Genomic DNA, 23158 nt, shown 5'->3' with positions numbered 1-23158 from the left:
ATAAAATAAATCCCGTATATATACATACAATGAGACACATGGAAATTAGGGGTCAGATATGATGCGGTCGACAGAGCCATCACTTCATGCAAACCAAATCCAACTAATATATATAAGCGCCAAGAGCTCTATCATATTCATTGTCTTTCAAGAATACAAGTTTTTGAGTCTTATTAAAACTTGCATGTATCTTTTTTTTTTTGTCAAACATTTCATTAAACTAAAACCTCAAAGGAGGATTTTTCATACAACTTAAGAGCAAAAGAGTACATGAAAGGAAAAGATAGAGACTATGTGAATCTTCCAACAAGATGCATAACTTTGAGGAACTTGCAATGGAGGGAAGATCTTTTGATGTCTACATGAGTCTTCAAACTTGCATGTATCTAAGAACCTATTGTACACCTACAAGAAATGCTGGATCGGGCCTCTTCGTCTTACATATCATAACATGCATGATATGTATCTGGCTCCAAACTCTAAGACCATATCCATCAGTTATATAGCCACTTGGATGTCAAAAAGAAATAAATAATAATATTTTTAATTTAATTTAATTGTTTAATTATTTTTTAGTTTGCTCAACCAATCGAATGATGACAACGGTAGACTATGTGTCTTAATTATTCTCGGCAGAGACATTTTCTATTCATGTCTCCACCTTTTTCTTATTTTTTAAATTATTTTATTCTTCTGACTCTCTATCAAATATATCCGATGGAAATGCTCACTTGGTATAATCATCTTATTGTCATGGGAGGAAAGTTATGGTCGGGATGGGGAATTTGTAATGCCTCCAACTATATCCTGATTTGACTTTCAAGACGGATGAAAACTGAAAAGATCCCACAAACCTTGATCAATTAGTAAAATATTATTGTAGTCTCACGTATGTCACTTTGTATGCCCCCACATTACTAAAGTAATCTGTGCTTAACCTAATAATATATCGCATTGATAAGCCAAATGATGATAACATTGATAAAAATGAAAATCTTAGCTGAATTTTTAATCTAATTAGTTTAGATTATTGTGTTATAGTTTTATCAACATATAGTATAATATGTAGAATTTTTTGTCAAAATTAAGAAAAAAAAACATAATTTACTACTCTAATTCCAAAATTCTGCGATTTTCTGAATTTTCGCCATTTTTTTAGGTGTTTTAAATGTTGGTAAAACTGAATACCTTCGAACTTAATTATAACTTGCATGCATGTCATACATACACATTAATTATCTTCAACACATCCATCAGTTTCGGGTCGACTATACATATATATGTTCGTTAGATTGCTCATTACTTAATCAAATTTTGTGATAATCCATAGAACAGTGTCTTCAAAATTAAATTATGATGATACTATAAACTTGGTTAGTTCTTTTTGATGTGAAGTTTCTACTATTACCGACGAAAAGGGTTAAACTAACACTGATGGGAAGGGAAGATTCGTCAAAGATTGTCATCATAATTAAATCGCAACTTCATATATCAACCGTAAATGTCAAGAAAACATACTATAGTAAACAATAGTTTATGCCCCGGAGCCACAGGCCAAAGTTGAAATTTGCTTGTAATGATGATGATGATGCATTTTAAACATATTGGACAGTGGGTCCGTTACTTCCCACCGACACACTAATAAGTTTAGTAAACTTAATTATTTGATACATACATCCGATCAAACCAAGTTTTAGAAAATAGAAGGTTATGAATAATACAAAGTTACCAACAAAAAATAATCAAATAGTATTTTCTATTTAAAATTTAAATTCTCTTTATGAGAGTTCTATTCATTAGAAACATTTTATACTTTTCAATATTGAAGTCTAATTTCTAATTAAAAACTGACGTAGAGTTTTTATTTTATTTTATTGTATAATATTTTTATAGTTTCTTTCTCATGAATTTTTTTAAGAATGAACGAGACATTATATAAGTACCTCCTCGCTCCCCACCTCGTTTATTTATCTTTGTGCCAACTCCTTCTAAAGCAGACCTTATATCTCCCTTTCCTTGACATAATTAAAGAAATTAACATAGAAAGAGCTATGGATGTTCGTGATCAATCTGAAGAAGCTAAAAGAGGACTACACATGTCCGAGGAATCATCGGACGATCTTTGCGTTGATTCTCGAGGTCGACCATGCAGGCCAAGCAAGCATGGTGGTACAAGAGCTGCCCTCTTTGTTCTAGGTATCCTTCCCCTTCTATCGTCAACTTTAACTATGCACATCGACTAGCTAAACCAGCTTGTTGCATATGGCCGGGATGGTCCATGCTAGATATAGGTTATATTGATTGGGCTGTGTTTATATTTTTCTATCATCTATGTTACGTTCAGGTCTTCAAGCTTTTGAGATGATGGCGATCGCAGCTGTTGGAAACAACTTGATCACATACGTGTTCAATGAAATGCATTTCCCTTTGTCCAAATCCGCAAACCTCGTGACTAACTTCATAGGAACGGTGTTTCTTCTCTCGCTTCTTGGTGGCTTCCTCTCTGATTCCTACCTTGGAAGCTTTCGCACCATGCTCGTCTTTGGCATCATCGAAATTTTTGTATGTTCTCTAGCTAGCTCCCTTTTCACCTTTTCTCATTTCTATTTTAGATGCTCTTGAATATTCTACATCACTTTTCATCTCTAACTAGTAGCCGTGATTTAAACGGGCTATTAAAAGTATTTATAGAAAAAAAGTCAAAAACATTAAAATAAAGTTGTAATGAAAGTGCATTATGAACTAAACCTTTCTTGTTGAAACTTTCGGTTCTTTGGAAAAGCAAATGTGTTGTATATAGTTTTATTTTCACTAGGTTATATAATATGTTAAATTGACAATATAATGTTCTTCTGGAAAATATAGTCTTGAGACGAAATTTACGGCTGCATATTTGATATTAGGTACACTTAAGTTTTAATCCCTCGCTTATATAAAGTAACACGTAACCTTGAACATATATTAGTTACGTGAACGTCATACACATATCTATGTGTATAGTTATCTAAGAATTTTAGTTATGAAATATTCGAGTAATGTTGGTTGACAAAAACTTAGAGAAGTTTTGGCTAACAAAAACATGCATGTAATCAATAAAACAGGGTTTCATACTATTGGCAGTCCAAGCTCATCTCCCAGAGCTAAGACCACCAGAATGCGACATGAAGGGAACAATACATTGCTTAGAGGCAAATGGTTATAAAGCGGTCACTCTCTACGCCGCACTCTGTTTGGTGGCGTTAGGGAGTGGCTGTCTCAAACCGAACATCATCTCTCACGGTGCCGACCAGTTTCAAAGAAAGGATTTAAGGAAGCTATCGAGTTTCTTCAATGCGGCTTACTTCGCCTTCTCGATGGGTCAACTTATTGCACTCACACTCTTAGTTTGGGTGCAAACGTATTCTGGCATGGACGTTGGTTTTGGTGTCTCCGCGGCTGTTATGGCCGCGGGGTTGATCAGCCTTGTTGCTGGTACTAACTTTTATAGGAATAAACCATCATGTGGTAGCATCTTCACACCAATTGCTCAGGTATATCAAGAACCGTTTTTTTTATTCTTTTTTTTTTTTAACTCATAAAATGTATTCATTTCACTTATAAACTCAAACATGGCCTTTGATACATTTTGAGGCATATAAAAGAGTTTGATCTTAACTTCTAATTTTTATCGATCGATCAGGTCTTCGTAGCCGCCATCACTAAACGAAAACAGATTTGTCCTTCAAACCCAAACATGCTTCACCAACCTTCAATGGATCTTGTTCGTGTCAAACCTCTCCTTCATACTAATAAGTTCAGGTAATATGTCATTAATCCCCTTATACAATAACCGCCAAAATTGACTAACCAACTAACTAACCGCTCTTTTCTTGACGTGCAGGTTTCTTGACAAGGCTTGTATCAAGACGCAAGGCAAAGTAATGGAGAGTCCATGGAGACTCTGCACAACCGAACAAGTCCATCAAGTCAAGATTCTGTTATCAGTCATACCGATATTCGCATGTACTATCATCTTCAACACCATCTTAGCTCAGCTTCAAACTTTCTCTGTTCAACAAGGAAGCTCTATGAACACACACATCACAAAGACTTTTCAAATCCCACCTGCTTCTCTTCAAGCCATCCCTTACATCATTCTCATCTTCTTCGTGCCTCTCTACGAAACGTTCTTCGTCCCACTCGCTAGAAAGGTCATGGGAAACGATTCCGGAATCTCTCCTCTTCAGAGAATCGGCGCTGGACTGTTCTTAGCAACGTTCTCGATGGTTGCAGCCGCATTAGTGGAGAAGAAGAGACGAGAATCGTTCTTGGAACAGAATGTAACGCTCTCGATCTTTTGGATCGCGCCTCAGTTTCTGATATTCGGTTTATCAGAGATGTTTACAGCCGTTGGATTAGTGGAGTTTTTCTACAAACAGTCTTCTCAGAGTATGCAATCTTTTCTCACAGCATTGACTTACTGTTCTTACTCTTTCGGGTTCTATCTTAGTTCTGTTCTTGTCTCGGCTGTGAACAGAGTTACTTCTAGTAATAGATCAGGGACGAGAGAAGGTTGGTTAGGAGATAACGACCTAAACAAAGATAGATTAGATCACTTTTACTGGCTCTTAGCTTCATTGAGTTTCATCAACTTCTTTAACTATCTTTTCTGGTCAAGATGGTACTCGTGTGATCCATCCACGACACATCATAGCGCGGAAGTCAATAGCTTGGAGGATTTAGAAAATGGAGAAAATAAGGATTCCACGAGGGAGAAGCCTAGAATTTGAGATGTATGTTAGAGATCATCTTGTTGTAACCCTTTAGGAGGGATAATAGAAGGAATCGTTTGAAGATCCTATATGCTTATTAATTAATCCGGTTGTATAATCATATGTTTTGGAAATGGCGGGGTAGAGTCTTTTTTGTTTTGTTTTAAAATTTTAATTTGGGGTTTGTAATGATGAAGAGTTAGTTTAAAAGGTTTAGAGAACTTATCTTTTGACTTCATTATGTATCAAGCTAGTTGGTTTTGTGATGTGACTGACTTAAAATTAGTCTCGCCAAGCCGCTATAACTGGCTAAAACAGTGTTTTTGTTTGGCGATTGCTATGTTTTGACCTTTGAGCCATGTGATGAGTCCATAGATTTAAGACGTCTTTGGAGTTGGAAAGAGATATGGTCTATTCCCATAGATATTGACATCATCAGGTAAAAGATAGAGTGAGTTAAGCATCATTGGTTGTAACCTTTGGGCCGACAGAGAAGGTCCACACAACTCACTGCTCCATTGCTGTAGCTCAATGAATAGTAGTGTATTTCACCACTACATTTCAATATATGATTTTTTTTTTTTGTGTGTGATTTCAGCATCATCATTGACTTTGGAAAGAAATATATAGTATACTCATTATTCTGCTTAACCTTTAATTGAACGATACATATCTAAAAGGCTTTACCTTAAGGTTGTAAGACTTTTGCAGCTCAGTCCACGATGTTTCCAGCCTCTACAAGATGGACCGACCCAATTTGATAGATAAATATGTTTGTTTTACTAGGAAAGAGAGCTCTTTACAAGCCACATTTGTAACTTGTAAGAGATAACTAGATTTTGTTAGCAATGTTTGAGTCAGTTCCTGAACAATATAGTGAAACTTGAGAAGAGAGAATTGTTAAAATTTTAGATTACTAAAATAGTATTTACAAGCATTAAACATATGCTACAACATCAGGTTACATATGTATCACATTAATGCCAAGTTCTGGCTATCTCTGATCAAGAAGTTGAGTCATGTGTTGCGGAAGCCGCACAAAACGCATCCAAATATGTTAGCGCCTAAAATGTTGTGTAAAAATGAAGAAATAGAGTTTTGTGGGATTCTATTTTTTCTTTTCTTTTGTAATATCTACTATATGCAAACAGTTAGTTGGAACATGCACATTGCATGACAAGACAGTCAGATTGAGAGAGAGAGGAGCAAAACATAAACGCCATTTTCGTTCTGCAACTACATTCATGTTTTCATTTTATATAAATAACATCTCATGAACATTCAGAACTTGTTTCTTAATCTGACAGCTCTCATCTCCTCAGAATTCAGTCCCTTTAGTGCCTCACATGTGCTTATAGAGGTATGTTCATGAATCATGATTCCCATGCATAGATATTAAGACTCGAGTTTGTAACGGTTATCAATTCTTGTGAAAATAGAGCCTAGTTACTGTAAGAATTTGAGTTCCTTGATGTAGCTTTCTAACATCATCATATTCATATAGTATGGTAATGACATGTAATGTAAAATACAGAGACAAGTATATTGATTATGCATCATCCTCATGATCACAATGATGTTCTACAGATTTAGCACTAAGGAGACGCAGAAGAGATGAGGGCTAAAGCTGCTTCAGGGAAAGCCATAATAGTGTTGTGTCTTGCTAGCTTTCTTGCAGGCTCACTGTTCATGAGTCGAACTTTGAGTCGCTCTTACATATTTGAAAAAGAGGATCACCATCTCACAAAGCATCTGTCTACTAAACATTTAGAGATTCAAAAGGACTGCGATGAACATAAACGCGTAATAATCCTTCTATACTTAATTAACACTTGCTCATGTTCATATATAAGCTCACTAACCACAAGTGTTTTCTCTTTGTTAATCAGAAGTTAATAGAAAGCAAATCCAGAGACATAATAGGAGAAGTATCGAAAACCCACCAAGCAGTAAAGTAATAAAACCATATTCTTTCCTATGTTTCCCTTACGTAATTGAGACAGAGTAGGTACGAAATCTGATTTTTTCCTGTGGTTTATAAATAGATCATTGGAGAGAACAATGTCAACGTTGGATATGGAGTTAGCAGCAGCACGTACCAGCGATAGAAGCAGTGACTTCTGGAGCGAACGGTCAGCAAAAAACCAGAGTCTACAAAAAGTGTTTGCAGTGATAGGCATCAACACAGCTTTCAGCAGCAAGAAAAGACGAGACTCGGTGAGGCAAACATGGATGCCAACAGGCGAGAAGCTAAAAAAAATCGAGAAAGAGAAAGGGATTGTTGTAAGGTTGTGAAGTAAGCCACAAGTATCCTCAATTCACTACTTTAAAATCACAATAACCAAACCTCAGTCATGTAAAACAGAGAAAGTTTGGATTTTTATTTGTCAGGTTTGTGATAGGACACAGTGCAACACCAGGGGGAGTGCTAGACAAAGCCATTGATGAAGAAGATTCAGAGTATAAAGATTTTTTGAGACTAAAACACATTGAAGGATATCACCAACTCTCAACAAAGACAAGACTATACTTCTCAACAGCAACTGCAATGTATGACGCAGAGTTCTATGTAAAAGTGGACGATGATGTTCATGTCAATTTAGGTATGCTTGTTACAACACTTGCGAGATATCAATCAAGACCGAGGATATACATTGGATGCATGAAGTCTGGTCCTGTTCTTTCACAAAAGTAAGCAAAAAGAAGTGACCTTTATATAGCAAATTTGAAAATTGAAACCATTGGATGCAACATCTGACAAAAAGTTTGGAAATGTAGGGGAGTAAAGTATCATGAGCCAGAGTTTTGGAAATTTGGAGAAGAGGGCAACAAGTACTTTAGGCATGCGACTGGACAGATTTATGCAATCTCAAAGGACTTAGCTGCATATATCTCCACTAACCAGTAAGTTTTCAAAATCCATGATGTAAAAAGTTTATTCTTTTGGGGGTTTATGGAAGGAAATGATTCAGTAGTGGACATGATGCGGCAGGGGAATACTGCACCGGTACGCGAACGAGGATGTGTCGTTAGGAGCGTGGATGCTAGGGTTAGAAGTGGAGCATGTGGACGAGAGGTCAATGTGTTGCGGAACACCACCGGATTGTCAGTGGAAGGCACAAGCCGGAAACGTGTGTGCAGCGTCGTTCGATTGGTCTTGCAGTGGGATATGTAAGTCTGTTGATCGAATGGCTCGTGTACACCGAGCTTGCGCGGAAGGAGACACACCTCTCGCTAATTTTCGCTTTTTGTATTGAGGTTTCACTTTAAACTTTGCATAGTTAAAAGAATAATGAAAGTAAAAAATACTAATAATAATAAAAAACATGAGAGACATGACTTTTTTATTTTTATTTTTACTTTTTTTTGGTGTGGAAAAAATGGGTTCTTAAGATTATGGGTTTTTTTTTGTTGGGTCAATTGGGTAAGTCAAGGATTTAAAATTATTTTAGCAAGAAAGGAAATAATTGTGCCCGTTTAGGAGATAATCAACTCTTTTTTATGTATGCTTTAATCAAAGCTGAGCTAATAAAGTATTTTATTCACATTTATGTTATAATTTTTGTAATAAATATATATATATATATATATATAACTAAAGATCTTGATTTTTTTTTTAAAATAAACTTTATAACAAAAAACAGGGGGAAGTAAAGTAAATCACTGGATTTTTTTTTTTAAATATGAACTTTTTTTTTGGATTTGCTTAAATCATTGGCTTATATTTTATTTTCAAACAATACCAAAAGAAAATCACCGGATTTATGTGATTTTTTAAAAGTTTGGATTCAAGAGATTTCCACAAGAGGATCGAGGTGTCACAATCGGAATTGGATAGACATAGGATTAGTACGGCTACTTTATTAATTTAATCTTTTTTAAACAAGGAGAATCAAAACGAATGAGAAGGAAAATAAGGAAAAAAAAAAAAAAAAAAGGCTTGGAGAAAAAGAAATCGAAACCGCCTCGAATTTGGAATCAGTGGATGGGTCCCACTCCCTCCTCCAGAAATTGGTGAGTAAAATAAAATAAAATAAAAAGAAACAAACAAAAATAATGAAAAGCATATCTTCCTTTGTTCCTTCTCTCTCTCTCTCCCCACCATCAGAATCGGTCAAGCATTTTAGTCAATACCCCCAAAAAACCCTAAAATCTTCCTCTCCCCCGCAAAACTTTTGAGAGGGAAAATCTCTCCGCCAAAAAAAAAACAACACTCCCCTTCTAAAAAACACCCCCTTCACCTTCTCTCTTCTGTATCGTAAATCTCAAATCTCTCTCTCTCTCTCTCTATCTCTTTTTTCTTTCTAAGTTTTTAGTTTTAGTGTCGGAAAAAACAAACCCTCTGTTACGGTCATGGCGGTGATGAACGGCTGTAGGTCTGCGAAGCGAGCGAGGCGTTGCAACAGAATCTCTGCCGATCTCTACGATTTCTCTACTTTCCCCTCCGATCACACCAACGGCGGCGATTCCACCACCACCTTGCCGCCGTTTCGCGATTGTGTCAGAACCTTCCTCGGTACCCACGCGCGTGTCACTTTCCCTCCCTCGACGCTCTTCTCGAGCTTGATGACGTGGCAGATCATGCTCAGGCCTGGGGATTCGACGGACGGTGCTTCAGATCTCTCTTCTAGGGTCGTCTCTCTCGATGTTGTGGAGGAGGATGTCACCAGATCCTCTAGATCTGTCTACTGTGACCACTGCCGAGTCGTTGGTGAGTCCACGTCCTTCCAGATTCCTCATAAAAAAGTTTCAAACTTTTTCTCTTTTCAAAAATAAAGTTTTATTTACCTGTTATCATGGTGTGCGCATGCATTAGATTGAAAGCAAATACTGAGCTAAATAATCTCTTTGTTTTTTCAAAGGTTGGAGTAGTCATCCAGTGTGCAGAAAGAGGTATCACTTCATCATAAGGTCTCGAGGAGACACTAAGGCTTGCCCGAGGTGTGGTAATACTCAAAATTTCTCTGAAGGCAGCAACTGCAAGTGGTGCAGCTTGGCTCTGGATATTGAAGACTGGGTTTACTCTCAGCTTGAAGACAACACTCACCTCCTTCACGGTGTCATCCACTCCAACGGCTTTGCTCATCTCTTGTCTCTCAACGGGAGAGAAGGTGGCTCTGGTTTTTTGACTGGTCGTGCCATTATGGACTTTTGGGACAGGCTTTGTTCCTCCCTTGCTGTTCGTAAGGCAAGCGTGATGGATGTGTCAAGGAAGTACGGCATGGATTACCGGTTGATTCATGGGATCACTAGAGGGCGCTCCTGGTACAGTGAGTGGGGTTATGAATTCAAATCTGGGAGCTATGCACTCACAAGGGAAGCTTACCACAGTGCGGTGGATACTTTATCTGAGATACCTCTCTCTGAGTTTTTGTACCAGGGGAGGAAACCAAGAACTCAGCTGCACTCCACTATTGGCTTCTACCAATCACTCTCGTGCTCAGAGCTTGTGACTGTGAAAGACCTCTTCTCCTTTCTGCTACAGCTGATTCGTGAGAACCGATCAAAACCTACATCATCCAAGTCTTCTGTACTGTGTGCTTGGTCAAGGAGTGACGTGGAATGTGTACAGCAAGCCATGATTAAGATACTGAAAGCTGCAGGACGTCCACGACCCAACTGGGTTACAAGGTGGGCTCTCAAAAGTTCTGTTTGCAGAACAGGCTCTCCACAACTGATTGATTACTGTCTCAAGCATTTTGGAGGGGTTTTGGCGGATGATGGATCTCAAGTAGTCTGCTCCCGTTGCAATCCTGGTTCAAACGACTTTGAGTACAGGTAAATTTTCAAGAGATGTCTCTTCTTATTCTGCTCGGGTTGGTTGGTTTCCAGTGCTCATAATTATCTTAAACTTTGCCTATGAACTTCAGGCTTGAACCTGTCAGCAATGTGCACCGCTTATGTAAACAAGTAAATAATGTATCAGCGGAGCATGTCAAACAAGACTTAAGATATTTGTATGAAACTTTGTTGCACCCACAAACCATGGCCGAGTTTAGGTCTCGGGCTACAAGAGATAAAATGATTGATGCAGCCACGAAAATACTAGACTGTAAGCATTTCATAAAAGATCACCTGTTCAGCACAGTGAACCCCTTTGCAATCAACCTCTGGTGCTGTGTTGAGCTTTCCGATGAGTCCAAAGAATGCCCAGCCCCTCCACCTGAGCTGTTGGTTTTGCCATTGAATGCTACTGTTTCTGACCTGAAAACCGAAGGTGCTAAGGCATTTCAGGAAGTGTATGCAATGTTCAAGAGGTTTGAAGTCGAGGAGCTCCTAGGTTATGGCTCTCTAGATGACTCAATTACCCTGAAATTTCTAGTTGGCACAAATGGCGTTGTACGGGTTAAGGGGAGATGCTCAAAACATGGGCTCCTTCGATACCGCATGGAGAGAGGGGTAGATAATTGGAAAGTTGATTGCAAGTGTGGCACAAAGGATGATGATGGTGAGAGGATGTTGGCTTGTGATGTGTGTGGCGTGTGGCACCATACTAGATGTGCTGGGATCAAGAACGCCGATGAACTACCTTCCAAGTTCCATTGTTTCAGATGCATTGATATGTACAGCAAGAGATCAAAGCAATCTGACAATGAGCGTGGTTCTAGTCAAGTGCCCAAAGCTGGCTTCGTTTGTAGAGGTGAGTCAGCTGCTATGGGCAGTGGATCTAATTTATCCGTAACACTTAGTGTAGGCTGACTGTATTTATGATCGTTCTGTATATAGGTTCTTTTCTAGGCACAAAACTGCAAGTGGCTTAAGATTTCTACCCGTGATTGTAACACATGACCACGTCAAGAATTCAATCCTAAATCTTAGTGTTGTTATCATGGGAAAATGACATTTATGAAGGAGGACTAATGTTTATGATGCCAGAATCATTTACCTTTCCTCTTTTTTTACTTGCTTCATATCTGCACTTTACTCTTAAATCTCCCACATTCCTCTGCCTTCATGGGTTTGCCCAGATCTGTTGTGAGCACATAAGAAGCTCAAAAATAAGACTCCTGCTTAAAAAACAAAAATCATACAAGAGAAACCAAGTACTAAGATTACTAATTTCCTACACCAAAAGTATCACAAATAATGCAAATCACTTAAATTATCTCACCAATTATTAAAAGCATGTCATTGCATGTCATTGATGCCATATTCAACCTTCTTACTCAGCGCTGCAAAACTTTACAATCAAGCTGGACTTGCTTCTCTGAAATGATCTTTCTCTTGCGCAGTTTCTTCAAGAGTTCCATTAATAAATGTCTTGGCTAAAGTTTGTCAAATGACAAACACCCTCAGAGACAATTTTGGCCTTCCTCCAGTATAGCCGGACGAACTTGAGGTTGTAAAGCAAGTGAAGAGGATTTGCCTGCAATTGCAGATCAAAGAAGTAATTTTATCAGTAATCACTATATAGAAACAGTGAAAAGGAATTCTAAGAAAAAGGTTCTTTTATAAAAGCAGCCTCGAGGCTTTGAATAGCAATTTGACCTGGAGAGAATTTACACCACAGAAAAAATCAAAATATTACAATTAGACCTTAGAAATTGGAGAGAGCACAAAACAACACATATTTGAGTGAGTTGAAATTGTAAAGAGAGCGTACCTTGATTGTTACATATATGAGGAAGGGAAAGAACACATCTGCTCCAGCCAGACTACGGTTCATCTACTTTGATGCATCAGGTTGCTAATGAGCGTGCAACAGCTTGTCGAGAGGAGTTTAGAAGGAGTTGATTTCAGTAATTTCGTTCTCTGCATGCTACACGAAAACCGATATTAGACAACCATTTATAATTGGAGCACCAGATAAATCTTGCACTTGAATCAGCTGCCTTCACTTTGTGTTAAAAAAAAACTGGAAATAGTGCACAGCTTACCAACAAATGACCATCATCATGAAACACCAAAGTTATATCCAAATGCCAAGGCGTCAAGCACATTCAAAGCAGTTGTGTATCTTGTCGACAACCTCGTTAGAAGGTGGGATAGCCCTGATAATAGTTATTCCTTGACATACTTCTGCAAACCCTACAATGATCAGAAATATAGATATTACCATTATAAAAAAGTTGCTGATGACAGAAACAAAAAAAGAGAGGATATTCATGTGATGGGCAACAAAGGGTAATCAACCTAACCTCTAAGGCGCAATCAATATTTTCATCTTTTTCCCATAAAGGCCGTTTCCATGGAAAACAAAACTTTCTGAAGCTTATTGCTGATCGTATCATGATCCATCGCTTCATGATCAATCGCTTAGAACGAAAACGATGCTAAGAATCTGCGATTCATCAATTCAATTGGTTTTATCAGCATAAATACAAAGCCATACAAGAACGAACCACAACATATAAATCCGAATCATACAAAAACATCCGTTTTGGAGAATTTATAAGAATCGGAAAGTCAAATTCGACTAATTGGTCGGTTTCTTACCTTAAGATGAATCGAACGAGATCGATCGAAGCAGCACCAACTTCATCCATCCGACGAAAATCATCGAATTGAACAAATTGATTACGGCGCGACTCCATGAGGATTGAAACCCTAATAAACCCCTAAAATATCATAATTCACTCTACGGCAAGATTGAATTGATGAACAAAAAAATTAACAATTCAACGGATTCAAAACGAATCATCCTTGGGAGCTCTAGTCTCTTTCTCCAATGTTTTTGGAACTAGAAGCAGCCATGTGAAAGCGATTAAGAAGAAGAAGAGAAGAACCGTGAAGAAGATGAAGATGAAGAAGAAAGAAATCGCTGTCTGCAACAGAAAGAAGACAATTTGTTTCAGGGAAAAAAAGAGTTAAAAACCAAGTTAAATGCCACCGTTAATTGTTAGGTTTTCAGTTTCACGGAAGACTTAATGGGCCGAACTTAATAAGGCCCAATAAAACTTTCACATCTGATTACTTGAAAAAAAAACATTAGTTCGTCATCAATTTTTTTTTTCTGGAAAGAAGGTTTAGGGTTCAGAGAGAGTAATGGAGGAGAATCGTCGGAATTCGTCTGCCGGTATGGAGGTCCCTGTTGCCGGCGGCGGGAATGTAGTCAAATGGATCGAGATATCTGTGCCTTCTCCTTCTCCTTCTTCTATTACTGTTAATGGTACTAATTCAAGTGAGGACGATGAGTGTGTTCAGCTTCCTTCGTCTGAAGACTACGCTTCTAGCGATGTGATTGGGGAGCCTCCGATATCTTTCGTTTGGAGAATCAACAAGACGAGTTCCAATGTGATCGAGCTTCTTCAACTCTCTGCTAAATCGGGATTTCCGATTACTGGGCTGCGTTTCGTCTTCGCTCAGGCTCTCTCTCCTTTTGCTTTTGTATACGCTGTTGAGGTTCGATTTAACCAACCGTCTTCTCCATTTTTTTATCCGTTGGTTTTATTGCTTTTTTTTTGTTTTTGTTGTGTGTTGAACTTGAAAGCTATGGAATTGAATCGGGCAGGGTAGTGATAGTGGTCGTCTTGTCTACTGTCTTTACGCTCTCACGCCGTCTGGTGTTGTCTACGTCCTTAAACTCTCGAATAAGTCGCCCTATAAGTCTGGCTCAGTCTTCCCGCTTGATCATCTGATTCACTTGGATGTTCGTCCTTACTTGAACGAAGCTCGTGTTACTAGCGTTGCTGCATTGCCTGGTTTCATTTTTCTTGGGAAGTCTGATGGTTGTGTCTCTTGCTTCCAACCTGTCAAGTATTATCAGAATTCATCAGGTAATATTACTCTGCACTAGCTTAGTATCTCAATTTTTGATGTTTCTTCCATTTTCTTTTTTATTTCCTTGTATCTTATCAGGTTTTCACCATGACCTGCGTGATGATACCGGATTTGGTCGTCTATGGGGCTTCGTAAGGTATGTCTTGTAGTACAGTTGTTAGAAAAATGTTATCGTAATACTGCATTACTTTATATATTTAGAAGAGAGAAGCAATGCTAATGTTATCTTTCGCTATGTGCTGTATTTTATTTTCCCTCTTGTGATGTTTATCTCAATAACCTCTTATGACGTGCAATGCAGGGGAACAGTGGTTGCAGCCGTGCAAGATTTATTTGTATCAGAAGTTCATGGAAGAAATTACATATCTGTGCTTCATGCTGATGGGGCATTACGTGTCTGGGATATTTTGAGTTATAGCAGGGTCTTTTGTCACAGTATAGCTGCTAAGAACCTTGAGGGTAATATCTGCTAGTTCACCGGTGACCATTAGCTGACGTTATTTTATTATTTTTTGCCTTTGTTTTGACTTTTTTCTCATGCGTCTTATACTAGGGGTTATGTGTCTGAGGCTATGGTTGGGAAAAGCCGATTACGATTCTGGCTTCATTCCATTAGCTGTCTTGTATAGGAAGAGTATGGTAAGCGTTCACAATCAGTATTTTTAATTCTTTACAACTGACGGATTGACTTGACTGGGACATATATAAAGTTATTTTATATTGAATTCTATGTCGAATAACCTTTTCCCAATATTTGAAGGATGACAGCATGGACGTGATCACTGTATATGGTCTGCACTTTAGTTCGGTGGATGGAATAGCTTTGTCTCTAGATTCTGGATTACAGAATATTCCAGTGGAAGAGGTACATCTTTTGGGCTCATAATTGTGACACATACTATATGTATTTCTTTTGCTCATTACTATGTTGAATTTTCAACTCCATTATTTTTCCTTGGCTTGCAACTTTGTTGAATTTGCACATCCTTACTTTGCAGGGGGAATTGCGGGATGTCAGATTTACATCCGACAAGATCTGGATTCTTAAGGCCGATGAATTGACATCTCACATGTTGTGCCAGAAATCTAGCACCATGTAAGTTCAATAAGAATCTTTTTCTGCTGACTTGGTTGAGATACTCCGTACTCCATGTAAAGCTTGCATTATACATGCTGTATTAGAGGTTATATGTGTGCTTCTGGTTTCTCTGGTCCTCTGTAGCTTTGAATCTTTACTATCGTTAGTGTAAATGCAACTAGGTGAATTTCCTTGTGATGGAAAATTCTTGGAATCTTCTTGAAAAAAATGCAAAACTCTAGGTGACCTTCCCAGATATTGCTTACCGAGATGGGTTTCGAAATTATTTTAGTAGGTTAGGTTAAGAAAGATTGTTGGTTTCTAAACTGTGGAGGCAATATGGTGCTCTAGTGTATCATTTATCATAGTTATTATGCTAACTACTACAGATATTCTAGTGTTCACTGCTTTCTTGATGGTTGATAATGCTCTATTTTGAATTGTTTTCTTTGACCTAGGGAAGCAGAGTCTTACGCTTTGCAGGAAGACTACATTTCTGAACAGCTATTTCTGAGTTCTAGGAGCTCTTCACATGAACTTCTTTTGACAGCTCATTCATTGTTTTCATCTGCAAAGGTCTTTATGCTAAAACTAGCTTTCATTTTGTTGAACAAAACTATAATTTATTTGCTTGAGTCCATTTTAACCTATGTTGCATTCTGCAGGATCAAATTATGGGATTCATTTCATCGATCTTCTTACGCAGGCTTCTTTGTCCTGGAATTTTCCACAATGTTGCCTTGCGTCTAACTTTACTGAACCACAACAAACACTGGACCGATTCTGAGTTTCAATCTTTAAGTCTTGATGAGCTTACAAGCGAGATTCTTTTACTGGTTGAGCATGAGGTTTGGTTTTTGTTAAGTTGTTAAGTTCTAGAGTACCTTGTAGATACAATGTATACGATGCATTCTACTGAGAGTTGGCATGAATTCTGGGTCATAAAAGCTGAAATATGCCTTTTCTTATGTCAGGTTACGACTGATTCTTCTATTTCAGTTTTTCATTGGTGGAAAAACTTTTGTACATGCTATCTCCATCATTGGTGCAAGAATAACGAACCTCGCACGTTGCTGGTTCAGTCAGATGTTATTGGTTTAGTTAGAAACAATTCTTTATCATTGTTTTTTAGATTGGAGAACTCTGAGAACAGCCTTGGAGGTAAGTAAATTATTCTTGTATCTAGAACCAAAATTTCCTTGTTTATTTCCAATCGCTTAAGACTTAATACTGTATTTTCCTTTTGATAGGTTCTTCCTCCGAACACAACAACCTGATTAGCTTAGGCTTTGGTGTGCCCCACAATGAACATGAAATTCTGGCAGAGGTACTAAGATGTACTTCGAAGATAAGTAAACAGTGGGGTGGTGCTCCTTATGCCATTTATTATGAATCAATTACTGGAAAGCCAATTATCTCATCTGATGAAATTGTTCCTCGCTTAGTTAACATCCTTGAGTCGGGATATTCTTCGTCGATAGGTCAGCGTACGTGGTCAGATCTTGGTGCTGATAGAGCATGGGAAAAAGAGCTAGAAACTCAAAAAAACCTTAGAACATTCTCCATTGACATGCTATTGTCTCTCTCTGCTCTATGTCAACGGGCTGGATCTTGGGAAAAAGTTTTTACTATCATGGAGCACTATTTGCAGTATTTGGTCCCTAAGAAATCTATGCAAAAAAATGATGGTGAGGCATTATCTGATATCTGTAGTTCTATCCTCGTCCAAGCTACTTCTCAGTTTGTAAAGGTGATGTTTGAATCTGCCTTTGACATCTTCCTACTCGTCAGCTATCTGCTTAACATTGCTGGGCAGGTCAGTTCCCACTGGGTATATTATTGTCAAGATGTATTCCTTAATTGGAATTAGTGTTGTTTATATTTTGATACTAATGTTACATATTGTATATTTGTGATCATATAAATATTCTAAACTTAGTCATTCATTCTTTGTCTTTCTGCAGGTTAATATGTCACAGCAAGACATATGCAAGCTACGCCTTGAGTTACTTCCGATGATCCAAGACATTGTCTCAGAGTGGCTGATCATCCTTTTCTTTGTTACCACTCCTGCTGAGTCAACTTCTATGGAAGATTTTAGCTTGAAACTTTCATCTCTACAGATTGGTAGGTTTGTTGTCCTTGGAAAATATTCTCCAATACTCGTACCTCATTGCCAATATTTCTGACTGGAAAAAAATCATTTCTTCATTGCAGATAGCAGCATTGATAAAAGATCATGGAATGCAATGCTTGGGAAATGTGGTTTCTCATTGGCGTTTATTCTTCTCTTTAGTGACCGAAGTTGCATTGTGGACAACCGCTTTAACTTGGGATATCTTCCGAGTTCACAAATCATTACAAGTTTGGTGCAAAACTTTATCAGCTGGATTCGTTATAGTAAAACAGGAGAGGACTCTTCTTCACTGTTAAGACGCTCCACTGAGCTTACTCTTAGGTTGATTAGGAATGGACAATCTGATGCTGTCGAGGTAAAACATGTCTCAGTTTCATTGACGGACCTTTTCCATCAAGAAAGTTCTATTCTGCTAACTGCTAGTTGACTCAATTGCTGATTTCTCTGTTTTTTTCTGTATATTTTAATTACCTTCTCAAGCGAATCCTTACGGTTGTGGAGGCAAGTTTACGCGGGGAGAAAACATTTGGATGTTCTCAAGATACGAGTGGAGATTGGTGCCTTCTTCAACATCTCCGTGGTTGTTGCCTACTGGACCAAGTACAACGTGGAGCATGCGGGATACTAAGAGAGAGGAAGATAGTTGACGCCATCCGCTGCTTCTTCAGGTGCTTATTATTTAAAGTTATTCTGAGAATTTTGAAGCCCTGTCTCCATACGTAATGTATAAATTATATATTGTGGCAAGGCAAATATGTGGCTATTCTCTGCCTTCTCTGTTCAATGTCTCTGGTTCATTTATTTTCTAATATTACCACTTCAAGAACATTTTTCTTCGTTTTTCCTAATGTTACCCTGTCCCATTGTAGAGCGTCATCAGGTGAAGGATCTTGGAAGGCTTTGCACAGCTTGTCTAAAGAAGCAGGATTTTCGCCTGCCACAACGGGTGAGCTCCTCAAAGAAATTTGTTCTTTCTCTAGTTATTCGCCAGTTGGCATATTATTACGAAAACCAGGCTTTATGTCTTGCATATTCATTTTTTCCTTTGTACTCTCTGTTTAGTTGAAGCAGGTCCCAGTATCTCAGGTGGTGCTATGTCTAGTGCGACATGGAAACTTCATTACTATGAGTGGGCTATGCAAATTTTTGAACGGTACAATATAAGTGAAGGAGCTTGTCAGTTTGCCTACGCAGCCCTTGAACAAGTAGATGAGGCCTATAATTTCATAGAGAGTACTGAGGAATTCGATATAACTAAAGCTGCCACTTACACTAGAGGACGACTGTGGGCAAATGTTTTCAAGTTCACCTTAGATCTGAATCAATTGAATGATGCTTACTGTGCTATAATTTCAAACCCTGATGAGGAGATTAAGCGCATCTGTTTGAGGCGCTTCATAATAGTTCTATTTGAATGTGGCAAAACAAAGGTAGAGGTTAAGAATGCTCTTCCTCTCTTATCTTTTTCCGTCTATGCTTCTGGCAAGTGTGGACCAATACCCCAAAAACCCTTTTACTCTGTATTATCTGGTACCACGAGAACATTTCACAGATCATTATCACCATACATATCATAAACCGTATAACTTGTGTGCAATTTCTCGTTTTGGTAGGTGTATGTTTGTCTGGAATTAAAATAATTATGCTGTTGTGGGTGCTGTCGTAAATGCTCAGGACAAAGATTGTTGTACTACCATGACTTTAAAAGCAAATCTCCATGAATATTTCTCTTTTGATTTCAGATCCTCTGTGATGGACATCTACCTTTCATCGGCTTAACAGAGAAGATCACCCAAGAGCTCTTTTGGAAGGTATTTTGTGGAAAACAGAGTAGATTTGTTTCTGCGCTTGGTATATTCTTTACTATTGTTTCTTTCATTTTCTACGATTTGTAGGCCGGACGTTCTGAAATAATGATGAAGCCGAATCCATACAAGCTGCTTTATGCTTATGAGATGAGAAGACACAATTGGCGAATGGCGGCAAGTTACATGTATCAGTTTTCTGCTCGTTTGAGAAGCGAGGCAGCATGCAAGGATTACAAACACATGTCCCTGGTTTTGCAAGAAAGGCTTAATGGACTTTCTGCTGCTGTGAATGCATTATCTCTTGTTCATCCTGGGTATGCTTGGATTGATCCATTACCAGAAGAATCCACACGCTATCCGGTTAAAAAGGCTAGAATATCAGAAGGAGAACAATGTTAGTCCTCACTACCACATATGTTACTTGTCGTTTCTTATTGATACTGAAATTTTACGTTATTGTACTAACCAGAATCTATGCCTTGAAGCATCATTTTGCTTTAATGTTTACCTATCACTTGAATATCGACATTTTGAATTACCTTTTCTGCAGGTAATGACCAACCCAAACGGGAGCAGAGTTGCATTGATATCGAGAATCTCCAAAACGAGTTTGTTTTTACTACTGCTGAATACATGCTTTCTCTAAAAAATTTCGGGTGGACATATTCAGGTAAAATTGTCTCCCAATTCCTCCATGGTCTATTTTGATTTTACAGTATAGGGTAGGCAGCCGTTGGAACTATGAGTAATCGGTGCTTTAGAACTATTTAAGAGGCTTCTGCGACTGTAGTTGACAGAAAATTGCAGAGTATGTTCACCCCAAATGTGATGTGAGGAAATAAAGAGCTTGATCTATTGTCACTGTTGAAATATTGACAGTTTCCTTTTCTTTATGAGGTAGCTTTTTTGCATCGTTAGTTTAGTTACTGAATGGACATGACTTCCATGGCAGACTGCTAGGTGGCATGACTGTGTTCTATACAATATACCTAAGACATAATTTGATTCCAGGAGGGTTTCAGATACCTGCTGATTGTTTCGAAGTCATCTCGTACAATCATTTCTATAATTATGTGTTGCTTTCTTTACTTCAGGACTTGAGAAGCCACCATCGGATTTGGTTGACCTTCTCGTCCAGGCAAACTTGTATGACATGGCATTTACTGTTGTTTTAAAGTTTTGGAGTGGCTCAGCATTGAAAAGGTAAATTTCTTGCTTGGTATATGCTGAAGTCATATTCCTTGAGGATTTACGTAGGTTTAAGAATTACTGCTTTTTCTCAGGGAGCTGGAAAAGGTATTTGAGAATATGGCAATTAAATGTTGCCCTGCTAAAGGAACGTTGTGGACATCGTGAGTGACTTTTCCTTAGTTGCTTGGTATTTCATTGATACTTGTTGACTTGCCTGGCTTATCAAACACATCATTAATATATTTATTCATTTATTTTACAGAAATGAACTCAGGCCTATTCTGATGTTAACATCTAACGATGAAGAAGTTATCCATTCGCCTGATAGAAGCCCTGCTGTTCAGGGCTCTAAGTTGGCCGGTGACTGGGAAATTCTTGAGGTTTATCTGGTCAGTAACTTCTGAATCCTTGATTGCAAATATAGTTTTTTTTGTTGTTGGTATCTAGTTTATTACTACTCCGGATTTTGGGAGCATTGAAAAGTGTTGGATGTCTTCATGAGCTGTATTATTCCGGAGATAGGTACTTAGTTGCTCTGAATCTAAATGGTTGTGAATTGGATGCAACAAGAATGCATCCTGGATTGTAGGCATATCCTTATATTAATAGTATTTTGGTCACTAAAACCAGAGCAGCGTACCCTATTTTTTCACAATTCCTGTCAACGAGACCAGCATGCTTTGTCGCTATCCTTTTCTAGGAGTGTAATTGGTTCGCTCATGTGTGCCTGAAGATTTGTAATTGGTGCTTAGGGCTTAGGGAGTTTGGAAATCTTCCTTTACTGGGAGTGTAATCGTATTTTTCGCTTAGGAAATGTGCTATGTTGCTTGAGGGCTTGATCCAGGTTTTGTTCATTATTTGTTCCTTGAAATAATTTGTGTATTGGATATGTATAAATGCAGAAGAGGTACATAGACATACATGCTAAGCTACCAGTTTCTGTTGCTTCAACACTTCTTCAAGCAGATTCGTGTATCGAATTACCTCTCTGGCTGATTCAAATGTTCAAGGTAATATTTTGGATATGTGTTAGGGTAGTCGTAATGGATCATTTTTAGTATGCAGTATATAGAGTTCAATTCATTTAAGTAGCTTTGAATTCTTGGCATGAAATTTTGAATTTGGTTTTGCTACATCCTTGATCGAAATAATTAACATGCGTGAAGAATGTTGCATTAGTAAGCCAATTTGATTCATTTATAATATATCTGAGCTGCAGATTCTGTATAGTTATGCGTTGTTGCTGTTGTATATCATCTTAAGTCAAGACAGTGTCAGAGATGTTTGGCACAGTATGTTTGCTTAATGTTGAAAGAGATTGTATATTATATCTCGATGGAATTATTGTTGTCCCTTTCCATTTACACCAACCATGGAAAGAAGCAATTTTGTAAGGTTTTTTTTCCTCTGGTTTCATTTAAGATCAGTTTCTTGTGTCTTCGACAGGACGGTCAGAAGGAAAAATCTCTGGGAATGGCTGGGAAAGAAGCAAGTCCTGCTTCCTTGTTTCAGTTATACGTTGATTATGGGCGTCTTACAGAGGCCACTAATTTGCTACTGGAGTACATGGACTCATTTGCATCATCGGTAAGTTATGAACTATCTGTGGAGACTGATTGTTGGATTATAAGACTCTCGCGACAGGATAAGTTTTCTCCATATTAGGATTTGTAGCTTTGCTCGGGTTTTACAGCTTATCATGGTCGAATTGAAAATAAAATAACAAAACTTGGAGAATGTTGAAGTTGCAAGAATCTCACAAAACAGTAAAACAATTAGGTTGTAGATTAATACCCTTAAGAAACATTGGACTAAGCGTGAGATTGCATTTGCATTGACATGTTCTTCTTAATACTCTCTGATGAGCATGATTCAGATGTTAGGACTGAATAGCCTTGGTTTCTCTCTTGTGTAAAAACAGAAGCCAGCAGAGGTATTGAAGAGGAAAAAGGTATCAGGGGTTTGGTTTCCTTATACAACAGTGGAAAGACTCTGGTTGGCGCTGGAGAAAACGATGGACTCAGGAAGGATGTTGGAGCAGTGCCAGAAGCTAAAGGCACAACTCCATCAAGCGTTGCTCAATCACTTAAAGCTGGTAAAAATTTGCAATGATGAAAATCAGCAGAGATGCAAATTATGTTTTGATCAGTCTAATAAGCAATGTTTCGCTTTTGGTGGTTTTTGATTTGTTTCAGTTGAAGGTGGATTCAAATGATGCTGTATCTTCTGCAACCGGTTGAAGAAAGTAGTGAACTGGAAAAAAGGGGGTCACATGATTGATCCGTGTGAATAATTGTATCAGGGTTTTGCTTTTGTTAGTCTTAGTCAAAACAAGTCTCTTTTCTATGGGCACTATAGAGAAAACTCGAACAAGAAAATGAAAGCCAAGTTTCTCTTTTTTTTTCTGTTTTTTACATGTGTAGCTAAAATAGCCATTATTGATACAAAATTGAAAATCCAATACAACCGGCCG

The 23158-nt window shown here is 38.0% G+C and overlaps 4 protein-coding genes and 1 long non-coding RNA gene across 22 annotated transcripts; 4 read left to right on the top strand and 1 right to left on the bottom strand.

Moving 5' to 3' along the window:
• The first annotated feature begins 1971 nt into the window (after window positions 1–1971).
• LOC147928332 (protein NRT1/ PTR FAMILY 4.4-like) lies at window positions 1972–4974 on the top strand. Its single transcript, XM_087486447.1, has 5 exons — window positions 1972–2196; window positions 2345–2562; window positions 3102–3530; window positions 3680–3798; window positions 3881–4974. The coding sequence occupies exons 1-5, from the start codon at window positions 2052–2054 to the stop codon at window positions 4767–4769; spliced, it is 1800 nt and encodes a 599-aa protein (XP_087342573.1). The 5' UTR covers window positions 1972–2051; the 3' UTR covers window positions 4770–4974.
• A 934-nt stretch (window positions 4975–5908) lies between these two features.
• On the top strand, window positions 5909–8104 carry LOC104741938 (Galactosyltransferase family protein). Of its 4 annotated transcripts, none has more exons than XM_010462873.3 (7): window positions 5909–6111; window positions 6339–6554; window positions 6641–6705; window positions 6797–7039; window positions 7143–7442; window positions 7530–7655; window positions 7744–8104. In XM_010462873.3, the coding sequence occupies exons 2-7, from the start codon at window positions 6366–6368 to the stop codon at window positions 8006–8008; spliced, it is 1188 nt and encodes a 395-aa protein (XP_010461175.1). In that variant the 5' UTR covers window positions 5909–6111; window positions 6339–6365; the 3' UTR covers window positions 8009–8104. The 4 variants fall into 4 exon arrangements, with proteins under 4 accessions (XP_010461175.1, XP_019091264.1, XP_087342574.1 ...); XM_019235719.2 differs by having other exon boundaries at window positions 5978–6111; window positions 6644–6705; XM_087486448.1 differs by having other exon boundaries at window positions 5996–6111; window positions 6797–7047.
• A 490-nt stretch (window positions 8105–8594) lies between these two features.
• Window positions 8595–13576, bottom strand: LOC104741935 (uncharacterized). Of its 14 annotated transcripts, none has more exons than XR_015580865.1 (9): window positions 13188–13576; window positions 12890–13032; window positions 12629–12779; window positions 12355–12510; window positions 11863–12117; window positions 11638–11721; window positions 10827–10955; window positions 9540–10629; window positions 8595–9439 (listed from the first exon to the last, which is right to left on the bottom strand). It is a non-coding gene; the product is annotated as an uncharacterized LOC104741935 (long non-coding RNA). The 14 variants fall into 14 exon arrangements; XR_015580870.1 differs by having other exon boundaries at window positions 8595–9448; window positions 11060–11758; window positions 13188–13567; XR_015580871.1 differs by having other exon boundaries at window positions 11060–11758; window positions 13188–13567.
• LOC147928331 (PHD finger protein At1g33420-like) lies at window positions 8829–11626 on the top strand. The gene is made up of 3 exons (XM_087486444.1): window positions 8829–9462; window positions 9614–10529; window positions 10622–11626. The coding sequence occupies exons 1-3, from the start codon at window positions 9105–9107 to the stop codon at window positions 11448–11450; spliced, it is 2103 nt and encodes a 700-aa protein (XP_087342570.1). The 5' UTR covers window positions 8829–9104; the 3' UTR covers window positions 11451–11626.
• A 77-nt stretch (window positions 13577–13653) lies between the features above and the next one.
• LOC104741932 (nuclear pore complex protein NUP160) lies at window positions 13654–23082 on the top strand. 2 transcript variants are annotated; one of them, XM_087486439.1, is made up of 26 exons: window positions 13654–14093; window positions 14203–14467; window positions 14550–14607; window positions 14773–14930; window positions 15025–15110; window positions 15232–15336; window positions 15470–15567; window positions 16008–16125; window positions 16215–16397; window positions 16524–16710; window positions 16800–17365; window positions 17514–17676; window positions 17767–18041; window positions 18167–18354; window positions 18556–18632; window positions 18749–19116; window positions 19429–19497; window positions 19582–19888; window positions 20045–20164; window positions 20589–20697; window positions 20778–20846; window positions 20948–21074; window positions 21588–21695; window positions 22132–22272; window positions 22607–22780; window positions 22881–23082. In XM_087486439.1, the coding sequence occupies exons 1-26, from the start codon at window positions 13737–13739 to the stop codon at window positions 22923–22925; spliced, it is 4521 nt and encodes a 1506-aa protein (XP_087342565.1). In that variant the 5' UTR covers window positions 13654–13736; the 3' UTR covers window positions 22926–23082. The 2 variants fall into 2 exon arrangements, with proteins under 2 accessions (XP_087342565.1, XP_087342566.1); XM_087486440.1 differs by having other exon boundaries at window positions 13664–14093; window positions 18758–19116.
• The last annotated feature ends 76 nt before the right edge of the window (window positions 23083–23158 follow it).

This window comes from Camelina sativa, chromosome 14, assembly GCF_030686135.1.
Source record: "Camelina sativa cultivar CO46 ecotype springtype chromosome 14, ASM3068613v1".
NCBI lineage: Eukaryota > Viridiplantae > Streptophyta > Magnoliopsida > Brassicales > Brassicaceae > Camelina > Camelina sativa.
Note: the sequence above shows the minus strand (reverse complement) of the source record. Positions and strands in the feature narration are given on the sequence as shown.

Coding starts and splice junctions, on each gene's coding strand:
- LOC104741938 (XM_010462873.3), top strand. CDS start 6,366: ATGAGGGCTAAAGCTGCTTCAGGGAAAGCCATAATAGTGTTGTGTCTT. Junction 6,706..6,796: donor AAAACCCACCAAGCAGTAAA/GTAATAAAACCA, acceptor GTTTATAAATAG/ATCATTGGAGAGAACAATGT. Junction 7,656..7,743: donor GCATATATCTCCACTAACCA/GTAAGTTTTCAA, acceptor ATGATGCGGCAG/GGGAATACTGCACCGGTACG.
- LOC147928332 (XM_087486447.1), top strand. CDS start 2,052: ATGGATGTTCGTGATCAATCTGAAGAAGCTAAAAGAGGACTACACATG. Junction 3,531..3,679: donor TCTTCACACCAATTGCTCAG/GTATATCAAGAA, acceptor TCGATCGATCAG/GTCTTCGTAGCCGCCATCAC. Junction 3,799..3,880: donor CTTCATACTAATAAGTTCAG/GTAATATGTCAT, acceptor CTTGACGTGCAG/GTTTCTTGACAAGGCTTGTA.
- LOC147928331 (XM_087486444.1), top strand. CDS start 9,105: ATGGCGGTGATGAACGGCTGTAGGTCTGCGAAGCGAGCGAGGCGTTGC. Junction 9,463..9,613: donor TGACCACTGCCGAGTCGTTG/GTGAGTCCACGT, acceptor GTTTTTTCAAAG/GTTGGAGTAGTCATCCAGTG. Junction 10,530..10,621: donor TCAAACGACTTTGAGTACAG/GTAAATTTTCAA, acceptor TATGAACTTCAG/GCTTGAACCTGTCAGCAATG.
- LOC104741932 (XM_087486439.1), top strand. CDS start 13,737: ATGGAGGAGAATCGTCGGAATTCGTCTGCCGGTATGGAGGTCCCTGTT. Junction 19,889..20,044: donor AATATCAGAAGGAGAACAAT/GTTAGTCCTCAC, acceptor CCTTTTCTGCAG/GTAATGACCAACCCAAACGG. Junction 22,273..22,606: donor TGGACTCATTTGCATCATCG/GTAAGTTATGAA, acceptor GTGTAAAAACAG/AAGCCAGCAGAGGTATTGAA.